Genomic DNA, 15,903 nt, shown 5'->3' with positions numbered 1-15,903 from the left:
TCTGTCTTCAGACAGTCCCCCAACAGCCGAGGAGTGCTTGAGAGACGCCACTGCTTGCTGGGTGTCTGAGCGCTGCCCCAGAGAAAGACATTCATACCATGGGGTGCGTGCAGATGGGATCTTGCTGCATGGGCTGGATCTAGACTTGCCAGTGGAGAGCTCTGCTAAGGGGAGCAAGCTCTGGAACATTCCATGTCTTCCACCAATGGAAGAAGAGAGCTGGTTATGTAGTCAGGGCATCACTTCTGGCACAGTTTAATTCATTAAAGGCACATAATTGTGGTTGCCAAACATTTTCTGCTTGCCTTCATCCAGCTTTTGTGTGCTATAAGCCCAGCCCCATGAATTGCAGGCTGGAGAAATGCAGAGGAGGCAGGAAACAGAGACAGAATTCTAGATAAATCACGTCCGCAGCCCCTATGAAAATCCTTGCTATCCAATAAAAATAGAATGTGAGCAACATAAGTAATTTTAGATTGTCTAGTAGCCACATTAAAAACAAATGTTAGGGGATCCCTGGGTGGCTCAGTGGTTTAGCACCTGCCTTTGGCCCAGGGCATGATCCTGGAGTCCCGCGATCGAGGCGCGTGTCGGGCTCCTGGCATGCAGCCTGCTTCTCCCTCCTCCTGTGTCTCTGTCTCTCTCTCTCTCTCTCTATGTCTATCATAAATAAATAAATAATTTTTTTAAAAAAATCTTTAAAAAAATAAAAATAAAAACAAATGTTAAATGATGCCTTGAAAATCTGTAAGTGTCCTGTTTATATCAAAGAGTTTGTCCCCAAACAGAACAAATTTGTGGTGCTCTAACTGGTGTCTCATTCTGGATCCTCCCTGGTAAGAAAATATCTTTTGTCCCAGGAATAGATTTGGGGAACTAACGTAGAACTTTCTTTTCCCTACAAAGACTAGTCGTGTCTCAAAGAATACCTTTTTTTAAAAAGATTTGTATTTATTCTTATTCATGAGACACACACAGAGAGAGGCAGAGACATAGGCAGAGGGAGAAACAGGCTCCCTGTGGGGCGCCTCATGCAGGACTCAATCTCAGGACCCCAGGATCACACCCCAAGTCCAAGGCAGATGTTCAACCACTGAGCCACCCAGGTGTCCCTCAAAGAATACCTAACTTAACAACAGTTCCCTGCTTTGCAAATTTATTCTCCCTGAATCAAAATCAATTATTTGGAACTTCTGAGTACAAACCATTTATGTAGCTGACTCTTTCATTCCCCACAACAACCAGTCTGGGTTCTTTCTTTCCTCTCTCCTCTCTCCCTCTCTCCCCCTCCCCTTGCCACTCTTCTTTTCTTCTCTCTCCTTTCTCCTGTTCTTGGTTTAGTCCAGGGCAGGGCTAACCTGACTGCAGCATTTTTGCTTCTCTAGCATATATAATTAGTTCCGAAGATGGGAAAGCCATGTGGTTTGTAGATTTGGCCGGGCCCGCGGTGTCTGGAATGTGTGCACTTGAGCATGATGTGAAGACCATTTCCTCCAGGCTAACTCATTCCATCCAAAGAGCAAGAAAAATGAAGCAAAGTTTCCAAGCCAGGAGTCTCTCTGTTTAAAACTCAATTGCATTTATTTATTTTTACCAAGTAATTACTTTACATTTCAACCTCATTTTGGCATGTTTGACATCAAGGCATGTAGTGACTCCCATACAGTTTAAGATCATCATCCAGCATACCAGACTTTCTCCAGGAAATAAAATCCCTTTACAGAGTTTGCCATTACAACCCAGCTCTGTGCCTGTGTCATGGATGTGGGTTTGATAGCCAGCTGTGCTCAGTGACATCAGGTCAGTGAATCAAGCTAAGACCTGTGATATCCGCAGAGCATGTTCTTGAAAATCCAACGAAGGCAAATCTGCCAGATTTACCTTCTAATTGTCTGCTGGCACTGACATTCCAAATCACAATTTAGGAGAAAGAAGTCCATTCAAAGAGCTAAGAGCCGAGGGAGAAAAAGACTGATGGTACGACCTCCAAATTCAAGATTATCGTCCCACTGATGGGATATGAGTTTACTTGGTGTTTGTGCCACCCAACCGTGTGAGCATGTGCATGCATCTGATTGAACCCAGGCACAAGATCCTTGAAAATGATTGTGACACTCTAACCCAACCCTATTCTTCCAGCACTCTGCAATATTTCCTATTTGTTTTAACCTGTAGGAAGAAGGAGGATTTGCAGATGATAGTGCCATTTCTAATCTGCTTTGGGTAAGCCTGACTCTAACATAGGTGTCCTCTAGATTACAGCCACACTTCTACCGAGCCATGTGTAATTCTCATCAGTGGTGGTTCCCTTTTAAGCTCTTGCTGTTTGGTTTCTTACCTGGAGGTCAGATGCCACCTCTACGCAGAGAAGAGAACTATCCTGCTTCTTTAATTTTTTTAAAATCATATAATGATGAACTTTAAAGACTTTAAATGAAAGATTTTATGTTGAATGCTGAAACTGTTGACAAAAGTCACGGTTCCCCTCTCTGTAACTGAATATCATAGAAATCGCAGTAATCTTGTCATTAACTCATGTAATTACCGCATAGAACTGACTCAGGTATATTTACTGTGCTTGTGTGGATTTCTGTTAGCACTCTAAGAAAACAAACAAATAGGAAGGACTGTCTCAAAAAGAGAACTGAAATTGCAATGAGAAAATTAACATTCTGGTTGAGAAATCCTGTATTTGTCTCTACTCCTCCCCACCCAGCTCTGATAAACCTTCTCTTTTCACCTCTAATCCTCTTGCTTTGCTCTATAGGAACCTGTATATGCTTCTACTTATTCTCCTGCTATACCTGCTGCCCATAAACACCTGTCTTTTGTATCTATTAATCAGGTGAGGAAATGCCTACACATTTTAAGCCTCATTGCAATTTCTGAGCAGTAGGGAAGAACTTGTTTCCTTTGGGGAAATAACTCCTTTGCTGCATTTCAATGTGTGTGTGTGTGTGTGTGTGTGTGTGTGTGATCGGTTTTTCATATATTTAGAGTCAGTCACACACATTCCATCCTTGGATCAGACTTTGAGGTAGACTTGATGGCATTAATTCACCTTGTAATCATGAGACTGGGTCTAGAGGAAAATTTCCCCCTTTAATGTCCAAGCTTTATATCCTAAGGGAAGTCGGAAGCCCAAGGATACACCAGAGTTCCTGCCCCCGCTCAGGGACAGTGCTATCTTGCTTAGCTCGATGAAGGAAGATGTGGTAGAGATAGATGGGTGTGGATTGGTTGGAGAGGAAGATACAGCAAGGAAGAGACCATTCAGACAGGAGCTTGCAGTGATTTTCTGGGATGAGAAACCACAGACCCCCTGCCCCTTAGTCTCTGTCTTCACTGTACCTCACCTGAACCCCAGCCCAGAAAGGGAGACCTGGCTTGGGCTGAATAATTCAGTTGGTGCATACATAATACATGATCATATTTATTTATTTATTTTTATTTATTTTTTTTTAAACTATTTTATTTATTTATTATTTATTTATTATAGTCACAGACAGAGAGAGAGAGAGAGAGAGAGAGGCAGAGACACAGCAGAGGGAGAAGCAGGCTCCATGCACCGGGAGCCGGACGTGGGATTCGATCCTGGGTCTCCAGGATCACGCCCTGGGCCAAAGGCAGGCGCCAAACCGCTGCACCACCCAGGGATCCCCATGATCATATTTAAAGCTCAAAGTACCAGTGATTGTTTTTTACTCCCCTTGGAATGTCCCTGGTGTCAAAATAGCCATGAGAAGTGCCTATATCCAATTCATCATAAGTCCCAAATTCTAGCCTCCCTCCAGCTGAGGGACCTTAACCTGGTCATTTCCCTCTGAGCGCCTCTGTCTCCTCAGCAGAGCTGGGACTTTCTTACCTCCAAGGTGAGCTCTAACTAAAGATGTCATGACTATACTGTTCCTTTAGGACTAGGTGGTGACCAAACAAGTCTTTGAGTAAGAGGTACTGAGACCTCATTTCAAATATGAAATTGACAGAGTGCTGTCATAGAGAGCAGAGAGAGCACCCCCTCCTACTTCATCTATATCTTCACCGTGGAAACTCACTGCATTTCTCCCTAAGGCAGCCTCTCCCCTCACTCGCCTGGGGTCCTCTGAAGCCCAGCCCTACCCAGACAGCAGTAGCCACCCTCAAAAACAGGCTGAAATCTGGAGCGCACTTGCTATTCTATTGCCAAGGGGGTCGGGGTCGGGAGTGAATGGGTTGTTTCTTCTGAATAAGTCCTATTAAACTCGAAAACACAAGATCTATTATTGAAGTCTTTAAATAAAAATTATATTTATTATATAGATACACACACATATATACATACTTTTAATAAGCTTAATTTTTTTTTAAAGGAGTTTTCGATTCACAGCAAAATTGAGCCAAAAGTATAGAGATTTCCCATATACCTTCTGGCCCCCTCCCACACACATATTTAGCCTTCCCCTACTACCAACATCCCACACCAGAGTGGTCCATTTGTTAAACTTGTTGAACCTATATTGACACATCATCAGTGCCCAATGTCCATAGTTTATATTTGGGGTCACTCATGATGCACATTCTCCAGATTTTGACAAATGTGTAATGATATATATCCATCCTTATAGTATCATATAGACTAGTCTAACTGCCCTAAAAACCTATGCACCCCATCTATTTATACCTCCCTCCCTCCCTCTAATCCTTGGCAATTTCTTTACTGTTTCGATGGTTTTGTCTTTTCCAAAATGTCATATAGCTGGAATCCTGTAGCATGTACCCTTTTCAGATTGGCTTCTTTCACTGTGTCATACGTACTTAAGGATCCTCTTTGTCTTTTCATGACTTGACAGCTTCTTTCTTTTTAGTGCTGAATAATATTCTCTCTCCAGATTATATCAACCACAGTTTTTGTTTGTTTTAAAAATATGAAACACTTTATGAATTTGTGTGTCATTCTTGTGCAAGAGGCCATGCTAATCTCCGTATCATTCCAATTTTAGTATATGTGCTGCTGAAGCAAGCACGTACCACAGTTTATTTATCCATTTGCTTACTGAAGGGCATCTTGGTTGCTTCCAAGTTTTGGCAATTATAAATAAAGCTGCTAAAATATCCGTATGCAGGTTTTTGTGTATAAATTTTCAACTCATTTGGGTATCAAGGAGCATATGTTAAGAGTATGTGTAGTTTTGTCAGAAACTGCCAAACTGTCTTGCAAGGTGACTGTACCAAAGTGCATTCCCACCAGCAAAAAATAAGAGTGCCTGTTGCTGCACATCCTCACCAGCATTTGGTGTTGTCGGTGTTCTGGATTTTGGCTATTCTAATGGGTGTATGGTGGTACCTCATTGTTGTCTGAATTTGCAGTTCCCTAATGACAAGTGATATGGAACACCTGTTTATGTGCTTATTTGCCACACATATGTCTTCTCTGGTGAGATGTCTGTTCAGATCTTCATCCATTTTTTAATTGGTTGTTTTCTTATTGTTTTAAGAGTTCTTTGTACATTTTGGATAACATTTCTTTATCAGATGTGTCTTTTGCAAATATTTTCTCTCAGTCTGTGGCTTGACTGCTCATTCTCTTGACAGTGTGTTCATAGAGCAAAGGCTTTCCTATTTCAATGAATTTCAATTTATCATTTCTTTCTTTCATTAGTGATTTATCTAAAAAGTCATCACTGAATTCCGGGTAACCTAGGTTTCTCTTCTATGCTATCTGCTATAAACTTGTCATTTTATATTTGGATTTATAATCCACCTTGAGTTACTTTTTGTGAAAGGTGTAAAGTCTGTGTCTAGATTCTTTTTTTTTTTTTTCTTGGCCGTGGATATCTAGTTGTTCCAGCACAATCTGTTGAAAAGTCTGTGTTATGTTCATTGTATTGCCTTGGATCTTTCAAAGTTAGTTGAGTATATTTGTATGAGTATATTTCTGGGCTCCCAATTTTGTTCTCTTGATCTATTTATATGATTTTTCCACTAATACCACACTTTCTTGATTGTAGCTTGACAGTAGCTTCATAGTAAGTCTTATAGTCGGATAGTGTCAGTCCTCCAACTTTGGTCTTCTCCTTCAATATTGTTTTGGCTATTCTAGGTCTTTTCCCCTCTCCATATAAACGTTAGAATCAGTTCATCAGTATCCACAAAGTAACTTGCTGAGATTTTAATTAAAATTTCACTAAGTCTGTAGATCACGTTGGAAAGAACAGGCTTCTTGACAGTATTGCAGCTTCCAATCCATGAACATGGAATATCTCTTCACACATTTTTAAATTTAAAGAAAAATCTAAAGGTAGTTTATGATTAACTGCTTCAAAATTAAAGTAGCTTTAAAATTCTATATTTTTATATCTTGACAATTTTCCCAGATATTTTATGTACTAGCCTTTGTAGCACTAGCTCGTCGGTGTTCTCAGAGACTCCTTACCTCCTGCAGTCCTGGTATCCGTGTTCGCTAATGCAGAGGCTCAGGAAAGAAAACAGAGCATTACAACAGGACATATGTTCTGTTGAAATGGACTTTTTGTCTCTTTGTTGGGCTTTAACATGCATTTCCTTCTTCCCCATGTGCCTCATGACTCTTCCAGAGTAAGATTTCCCTGTATTCCCCTCCCTTCATCTTAATTGCTAGTAGATGGTGGCAGGACCAGATTATGGTTAGTTTGAGGGCTAAGCCTAGTTAAGATCTTTCTTCATGTTTTCTTCAGGCCATCTAAGGCTGTGTGCAGTGACAAGGGAGTGAAGTCACTGAAGGTTGGGGCAAAGCCACATTTCTTTAACAGTATACAGAATTCTAAATGGCAGTAGCATTTTTGAAAAGCAGAAATAAAGTGACTGACTTGTCACTTTATTTCTACTACTTAATCTATGCTCTTAAAATTCCTTTAGCTTAAGTAGACATGAATAAAATAAAAATTTTAAAGCCAGATCACAGTATTCTCTATCCATGAAGCTCTCCAGTTGTGGAAGAATTTTACCCTTAAATCTGTACTAATCCTAGTGAAGCATGTTAGATTTGCTCTCTCTTCTCATGTCACCTCTCTGTGTCAGCAACATGTGGGAGGATTTGCAGTATGCATTCTCAGTAGGTAGACAGAAGCAAACCCATCAGTGACAATGCAGGAACCTGAAAACACTCTTGCGGATTGATCTGTGGCCTAACTTCATACTGTGTCTTACCAAGTCTCTCTCCATCCCTAAGACCTGCCTTTCTTCCCAGCTATTTCACTGCCTTATACACACACACATACATACACACACGCTTATTCCTTCCCCTTGCTGTCTCCATTTCTCTATACCACATTCATGGGATCAGCATTTGAAGCAGATGGGGTAGGACTTCTTCATTTCCTGTCCCAACTTCCTTACTATTCCAGTCAATCTTAAACATCATTAGCTAATGCTGGACAAGCCTGGAAAATGGCATGGTACTTATTATGATATATACTACATCCTTCTCTAAACAAGGAAAGAAAAACTAAGAAGGGAAAAACAAGACAATAATGATATTTAAAGCTAAAAAAAAAGTCAATGGGCAAACATGTGTATCTTGTTCTCACATTTTGAGTTCAGAAATTAAATAGCAGCTTGTGAGAAATTGTATTAATCTTTTCAATGGATAAATAAGCTGCATATTTCTCACCCCAGTGTAGAGCCACCTGAAGTCAGATAAAGGAGTTAGAGGCCCTAAACCAAGTTCACTAAGTTGTCAAGTTAGGATAAAGAAGCAAAAACTTGCATGTTTGATATTATGCTTGAGAGGGGAGTAAAAAAATATTCCTTGACAAACATCTGGCAGACTACTGGAAGCTTTCAAGCCTGTAACAGCTGTATCATTCCTGGGCTCACAGCTTCAACGTCCTTGCAGGAGCTCCAGGGGAATCTGAGTGCTTTGGGAAATGGAGTTGTGGATTTAGGGATTCCATTTTTTTGATTCATGAACCACACCCCACCACCACACCCAGGACTTTGGAGATACATTACCAAGCTCACCAGAACTAGGGGTATCTGAGATTTTTGGAGAAGCAAGCTTCCTTGGCACTTTATCATGTTTTTATCAAAATATTTTAAGCTAAGTGCTGTATTGATTGGATTAAAACTCACTCCTGAAACTTCATTTTAGAAAGAAAATGTATTATCTTTTTTTGAATTTTGATGAGGTCTTCCTGGCAAGTCAACCTCAGAGTTTATTCAATAAGGGAATATGATTCAGAGAGTTACTTGGAATTAGGGTCATCTCACCAATCATGAGTGGGAAGGTAAAGTAAAAGGGTTTTTAACTTTGGAATAATATTTTAATTTGATAAAATTTAAAACTTATAAAAAAGGTGCCGTGATAGGGCTCTCTCATATACCCTTTACCAGAGCCACTGACCGTTGGCGTTCAGTGGCCACCCGGCTGCTGTCTCCTCTTCCCTCAACCCTGCCCCCTCCCCTGCTGCTCTCCCCCTCCCCACTCCTGTCTTATGTACATGTATATGATATGTAGAGTTGGGGCTCCCCTCTAACAGAACACCATAGGCTGAATGGCTTATAAACAACAGAAATTGGCTTCTCACAGTGCTGGAGGCTGAAAGTTCAAGACCAAGGCACCAGTAGATTCTGTGTCATGTGAGAGCCTGCTTGCTGTTTTTAGAGGACCATCTGTTTACCGCATCCTTACATGGTGCGAGGAGCAGGGGAGCTCTCTGGGGTGTCCTTTATGAGGGCGTTCCTCCTCTTTTAGGAGGGCTCCACCTTCCTGACTTAACACCTCCCAAAGGCCTCACCTCCTCATACATCACACTGGGGATTAAGTTTCAACATAATGAAATTTGGGGCCTGCAAACATTCAGTCTAGCTCACTTCCGTAAGCACGATACAGTCATCAAGATGAGGAAATGTAACATTGATGCAATGTCTCATGCACAGTCCATTTCCAGCTGTGTTAGTCCCCCCTCCCCTCCCACAAGCTATGTCTCATTTAGCTCCCGCCCCACCCCATCTATGATTCAGGCCAGGGTTGGGCCTTGCCTTTAGTTGCCATGTCTCCTCAGGAAAAAAGGTTTTAACCTAATTTAAATTTTTTTAAAGATTTTATTTATTTATTCATAGAGACAGAGAGAGAGAGAGAGGCAGAGACACAGGCAGAGGGAGAAGCAGGCTCCACACAGGGAGCCTGACGTGGGACTCGATCCCCCATCTCCAGGATCACACCCCAGGCTGCAGGTGGCGCCAAACCGTTGTGCCACTGGGGCTGCCCCCTAATTTAAATTATTACCAAAGATCTCAAAATCTATTCTGGCTGCAATTACTCTGTAGAATTCTGTAAAAGATTCATGAACTAGATGATGGAGAAGTCCATGCTCATGGCTTAAAACACAAATGTGGTCAGGGCAGATGTGGGAAGGAGAGAAGGAGCTCTCTTCTGTATCACCCTCCATCATCCCAGTGCTTTCAGAAGATAAACTTTGCTTATCTCTACTTTCTTGCTGAATGGATCTAGAAGGTTTTTTTCTGTTGGTCAGTTACAGGAAGTCAATTGGATAGACAGTGGGGAGGAACAGAATCAGAGGTGCTTCCCTCAGGGTTCTCCTGAATTTATGACTGTTGTCAGTGGAAGGTCTATGATCACCTTGATCTCTATTGCTTCTTATCCAAAGAAAAACTGAACTAGGGAGGTGGAGCTGGGGCTCCTGCCAGAGGTTAAGGCGAGCTCACCAGTAGTTTGAAAGCAAAGCCCCAGCAGGAATGGCCCACCTCATGTCTGAGAAAGGGCTCAGGTTAAAGCCAAAGCACAAAGCCAGGAGTCCACACCAGCTTCAGAGCCCCGGTCATCAGGGCAACCTTGGGGTGGACAGCCAAGCACATGAGGGAAGCTCCTTCTCCTCGGGGCAGAGGCTCTTCCTCTCTTCCTTCCTTACCACTCACTCCTGTGGCACCTGCCACTTGATAAATTTTAATTCTATCAAAATTAAAAATTATCAAAAAATGTAAAAACTCTTTTAATTTCTACCCTCATGATTTGTGCCTCATTTGACCCTAATTCCAAGTAATTCTGAGGGGGTTTGGTGATGAGAGGAGAGACAGAGCGGAAGAGGAGGGGAAGCAAATGCTGTCCTACCAGCATTTAGGACCTCCCGCCCTGGTGTCGTCCTGCCGCTGGTCATCCACACTGTGTTCCTGGCACACTGCTTTCTCTGCACTGGCCCTGAGTACCCCCAGCACTCAGTCCTCTGCCTCCTGCTCCTCCTACTCTCACTTAGCTCATCCCCTTTCCCAGTCCTGTCCACCTCCCCCCTTCTCCCGGCCTCTCTCAGTCCCCTAAACCTCTTTCTCCCAAGTCAAATGAGTCCACCAAGGCCTTAGAAACTGAAGATGCAGGTATCTCTAGAACCCCAATTAGAAGCTTTCAAAAGCAGTCTTTAGGTGGCAATGTTATTCTGTATGTAGGTTATGTCTACAGCACAATTCATCCTCGGTGTCAGACCCACTGTGACCCAGAAGTCTCTTTTGGGGGCTGACCTGCTTCCAATGGCCCATGTCACAGAGCTGTGTAGGAGAAAGCGTGCGGAATTCCAGAAAACCTTCCTGTAGCGCACCTTATTCCCACTCAGCTTTCTCTCTTTTATAATTCACCATGGTCCTCGTACACTGAAGTGGGTAATATTTTTCTGGATTGATCATATCTTTTTGTGAGAATATATGGATAAAATTTCCTAATCAAGGGGGTTTTTAGCTAGCTAGGTAAAACTGAGCAGCTTTAAAACTCATGGCATGGAGAGAGTCTCTAGTTTTGTTCATTATTTACAGGGTATCATTCGTTTGGGTGTCCTGGTATTCCAAACAAATGAGTGGGAACAAAATCAAAAGTCTTAACCTAAAGTTTCAGTGTTGTTGATGGTGATCTCTAGCCCAAGCTGGAAGTAAGGACGCCAAGCCTATTTCAGCTAGGGCAGTTACTGACACTTTGGGGACAATGTAGTGCTCCTGCCTGTTTGCCTGCTCTTCAGCTCACAAAATGCCACCTGCTGAAATTCACGTCTTTGTCCTTTCCCTGTCCCATTTTGTTCCTGGTACACCTTATAAACAGCGGGTCACAGAAAGTCGAGAGAGCCAGATGACTATCGAAGAGAGGAAGCATCTCATCACTGTGAGAGAAGAAGCTTGGAAGACAAAAGGCAAAGGAGCGGCCAACGACTCCACCCAGTTTACGGTGGCTGGCAGAATGGTGAAGAAAGGTCAGCAGTGTACATGGGGAGGTGGGCATACCTGTGTGTGCAGGTGTGCATGCCTGTGTACATGGGGAGGTGGGCATACCTGTGTGTGCAGGTGTGCATGCGGGGGGAGGGGCGGGGCACACTCTATTGCCCACAGACGAGAGGGTGGCGTGTGACAATAACCCAGTAAAATAAATCAAGCCATGGTCTTGTTTTAGTTTTTACTTTTTTTTTTTTTAAGATTTATTTATTTAGTTGAGAGAGACAGGCAGAGGGAGAAGCAGGCTCCATGCAGGGAGCCCGATGTGGGACTCAATCCCGGGTCTCCAGGATCACGCCCTGGGCTGAAGACAGCACTAAACCGCTGAGCCACCCGGGCATACCTAGTTTTTACTCTTAATTGAAGTCGTGTAAACCTTTTTGGGGTAGGTTTTGTGAGTTATTCCTACTGAAAACTTTTTCTTCCTAGATAGTGTCCTCTTCATGTAAGAAGCAAAATACAATTAGTCACATTTCAAAATTCAGCCATTTGGAATTTGAGTACAGATTTCAAAAGCAATTGCAAGTCTTCTAACAAATCTTAGTCCTTTCCCATAATTGCTTTTAGATTATTTTCATTTTCTTGACATCTGGCAATCAGCTAGCCCAAATAAGCCTTTGTCAATAAAAAAAGAGTTTATGTCTTCTCTTTTTTAGAGTAATTCCTAGGTCCCTTTCCATCAAACTAGAATTCTCTGGCTTTCAAAGCCCTATTTCCAGATAGGTCTTAATATATGCCTACAAGATACATCTATTAAGAATGATGTATGTCATTCTGAGGAAGTGGGTTTCCCTGCAGACGGTCATTTCTTTGCCACTGAGCTCTTAGCACTGATTTGTAGCCAGTATTGAAAGATTTAGAAATTGACTAACACCTCACATGGTCAGTGAAGTCACTTTATGGTCAGTAAAGCTGTGAGGCTTCATATCTGGCAGGAAATGGTTAAAATCTGGGGTCCCTTCATCACTTATATGCATTTACCTTCATTTTCTAAGGTCTTATTTTAAAAATAACTTCCTGACTTAGTGATAAAAGTGCTCACACATACTTAGAGCTAACGTACATTGTCATCAGCTTTCTCAATTCATACTTCCCTGGAAACCTTTTGGGATCCTCACTTATAAATAGTGCCTAACTCATTATAGGCTCATAATAAATATTTGCCGAAGAAAAGGAGGAGAAACCCTGGATTATGATTAACTCAAATCTTGGTGGAAGAAAGCAGAGGATAATTTGCTTCTGCCTAATAAGGTGGTATTTGCAGAGTTTCTTCATCGGATCACAGACCTCTATACTTGTGTTAAACTACTTTGGCCTGAGCCCCATCCCTGTGTTAACAAAAGCAGACCCAGAGGTCCATGCTGGTTAAGAACTCAAGCGGGAGCTTGAACCAGAGTCCATGTCTTCCAACTTTTAGCCTGGGCCTTTATCCTGATAACCTTTTACTTTGGTTTCTTTCTTCCTCTACCATCTTAAAAATAACCATTTATTTGTAAGCAGGCCCTTATTACCAAACACGCTGTCCCTGTCCACAGTGATGTCAGAAGTGGATTTGCTCTTCTGCCAGTTTGGAGAGCAAGGTTAGAGAAATTCTTATCCCTTTAGGGCAGGAGTTGGCTTTTACATTTCTTGAATAGATCCAGGATCTTCATTTAACAGGTGCTGTTATGGCTTGCTCAGGAAGTAATTTTCTTCTACTTTTAATCTCATGAAAAAGCTGCATCCTGTTTCTCTAATACTTTTTACCACCTGCTGAGCTACATGTTTCACTTGAATCACCAGTTCTTTCTGATTTGCAGTAATAGGGCATCCAGTGTGCTGTACTCACACACAGCAGAGTAAAATAACCCCTCTGCTACAGCCACAGACTTTGCGAACAGCCCATCAGGTTGCGACATATCGACGAGTTGGCAAGAAGTGTGCTATATACCCTGATTTTTTTTTAAACATTTTATTTATTTATTCATGAGAGACACAGAGAGAGGGGCAGAGACACAGGCAGAGTGAGAAGCAGGCTCCATGCAGGGAACCCGATGTGGGACTTGATCCCAGAACCCCAGGATTACTACCTGAGCCAAAGGCAGATGCTCAACCGCTGAGCCACCCAGGTGCCCCTCTACCCCAGTTTTCATTCCTTCACTCCAGAAGACTGTTCTCCATGAGCCTCATTAAGACTTTTTGATATCCCTAGACTGTACCTGACAATTAGTATTCTACAAGGTTCCCGTGGTATCCTATGATTATCTTTAAAGGAAAGTTTTCAAAATATGCCTTTGAATGAGAGAGCTATGAAAATGTTTCTAAAAAGAGTAGGTGACTGGTTACTGCATGTAGCATATACTGAAAAGAGGTATGGAGAATGCTTTGTTCAACAGTGTCGTGTAATTAAAATTTATATGCCCTCATCCATTAGGGAAAAACCCTTGTCTGGAGTTGGGAAAGAGATGTCCCACCGTGGGAGCCCTGGCGCAGGCAGGAAGTGCCCCAATGGTCAAGGGGGCCAGATTTCCAGAGTTGGGCCTGTTTATTAGCTTCAGAGTTAATGACCTCAGTGCTTTTGAACTCTTATGCTGTCTCTTGTGCATCCTTTTAGTAGGTGATGATTTACCACACTTGTACTGCCTGTGATACCAAATTTTACTTTATTATCTTTCAAGAAAGTTTGCTTTCTCACTGATATAAACCTTTTGCGAGTTTGGTCATTGAAATACATATTTTAATTTTTATAGACATCATCAAGCAAATATATGTACATCTTAAGAAATACTTCTAGAATAACATCTAACGCTGAAGTTTCAAACCACATTTCAATATTTTTCTTTAAAAATATTATGCTATTACACATCCTTCTCCCACTAATAGGAGGGAGCAGAGCAATTCATTCATTTATTTTTCCTAATAACTGATAGTTACATATTCTCTAGATGATGCTTAAAGGGGCAATGTCATCTATTTCACATTTATTACAAATGAATACAAAGAACATTAACGTCTCATTTTGTTCTTTGTAAACACACTAGTTACTTTCCTTTGCAAGCCCTTCTACTTAGGTGAGGGGAAAAGTACTCATCTTTATCTTTATTAAGGTTTCTTGTACCAACCAGATACCCTCTCTGTGCTGGGATCCTTTTCTTTCATATGTCCTTAGAAGATTCCCCACTCTGCTTCTTCATGGATACATGTGAAAGCATGTTGCCAATTCCCAGCCACACCTAAGATGATACTGACCCTTCAGCAATCATAAATCACTTTACATATATCTACTTCTTTGTCTTTTTTCTAAAAGATTAGCCCTCCTTGAGTTATTGCTCAATAAAATCACACTCAGAGTGGTGCCCCCAAAGGCCAGACTGCCCCAACTTCATCTCAGCCTGCCGAGAAGTCCAGTGCCAGGCATCACCTGCCAGCTAGTGTGACATGATCCATTCTCCTCCTCCTCCGTGGGATGTGGTGCAAATATACTTTTTCTTGAACTACTTCCACCACCCTGAAGGGCCTTCAGGGCTCCCAACTCCCATCTGCTCAAGTACATTCTGATGCTTCACGTGCTCTTCTATTCCATTTACATGTTATGGGCATGTTCTCTCACCTGTCTTCATTGTTCATTTTGGAATGACAGCTTCTCCACTCCTGTAGTCCTTACAAACTATAACACTATACTTACATTTGCAATTGTCCTACATAGTCATGATATCTGCAAATGTATGTATGTGTGCAAATGCATGCATGTGTGTAAATTCTGTAAGTTGTAAAATCTACATTGGAACTAATGGAGATCCACCAGGGTCCTGGAAATTTCCAGGAAAGATCCTGAGATACTAAATAGCTTCTTTGACGTTTTGCAGGTTTGGCATCACCCACCGCCATAACTCCAGTAGCGTCTCCTATTTGCAGTAAAACGAGGGGCACCACACCTGTTTCTAAACCTTTGGAAGGTAAGTCATCAAGGCACTTGATACGCCAATGGGTCTGAGACCAGAAGAGTCCCCATGGCACTCTCTCATGGATGATTTCTGCCTGCCTAGATATTGAAGCCAGACCAGACATGCAGTTGGAATCGGACCTGAAGTTGGACAGGCTGGAAACCTTTCTAAGAAGGCTGAATAACAAAGGTACATGTCAGAAGCCAGAGAGAAGCTTTGGTTTTTGTGCTTGTAGCACACTGGGATTCATATTTCAATGAGTAGCTAAGGAAACCTAAAAAAATAAAAAGCAAAACCGTGCTTCTCTCTCAAAATCTCTAAATCACAATTCTGATTGCTTTTCCTCCTAAGTTAAATTGTCTTCTTTCTATTTGACTTCACTGATTCATAGTGAAAGCATTATCTTTATTATCGTTTTAAAAGGGAAGTCAGGAATGATTGGATTACCTAGGTCTGAATCACTCCATCCTGTACTCGATTGGGGACCTCCAGGAAGATTAATTCCTGAGTGTCAGTCCTTGGGATGTCACCTAATCAGGACTGGGAACACAGTAATTTTGCTTTTATACTTGAAAGCAGATATTACACAAAATCGACATGATCTTGGGCCTGATGAAATTTAAATCGTATATGTCAGTTTCTAGTAAAGTAGCAGATGACCTATCATAAATGATTTCTGAATAAATGTTGAAATTCTTGTTTTAGTACAAAAGTCTATGAAGTATACAAAGTTAAAGGAATAATATTCAGAACTAGT

At 41.8% G+C, this 15,903-nt stretch overlaps 1 protein-coding gene and 1 non-coding gene across 23 annotated transcripts in view; one reads left to right on the top strand and one right to left on the bottom strand.

Annotated features, from left to right (window-relative positions):
* The window catches only part of SVIL (supervillin), a 230,942-nt gene that overhangs the window by 183,905 nt on the left and 31,134 nt on the right, over window positions 1-15,903 (top strand). For 13 of the 22 annotated variants that reach the window (XM_035712993.2, XM_035712994.2, XM_049100238.1 and 10 more), the window contains 5 exons: window positions 2,176-2,223; window positions 2,768-2,845; window positions 11,057-11,204; window positions 15,069-15,158; window positions 15,249-15,335. In XM_035712993.2, coding sequence (XP_035568886.2) covers window positions 2,176-2,223; window positions 2,768-2,845; window positions 11,057-11,204; window positions 15,069-15,158; window positions 15,249-15,335 — 451 coding nt within the window. The remainder of the gene's footprint in view (window positions 1-2,175; window positions 2,224-2,767; window positions 2,846-11,056; window positions 11,205-15,068; window positions 15,159-15,248; window positions 15,336-15,903) is intronic. The other 9 variants (XM_025464076.3, XM_025464077.3, XM_025464080.3 and 6 more) reach the window with 2 other exon arrangements.
* LOC112670424 (U6 spliceosomal RNA) lies at window positions 4,899-5,003 on the bottom strand. Its single transcript, XR_003142946.1, has one exon. It is a non-coding gene; the product is annotated as a U6 spliceosomal RNA (small nuclear RNA).

The sequence above is a fragment of the Canis lupus genome, chromosome 2 (assembly GCF_003254725.2).
Source record: "Canis lupus dingo isolate Sandy chromosome 2, ASM325472v2, whole genome shotgun sequence".
Taxonomy (NCBI): Eukaryota; Metazoa; Chordata; class Mammalia; order Carnivora; family Canidae; genus Canis; species Canis lupus.
Note: the sequence above shows the minus strand (reverse complement) of the source record. Positions and strands in the feature narration are given on the sequence as shown.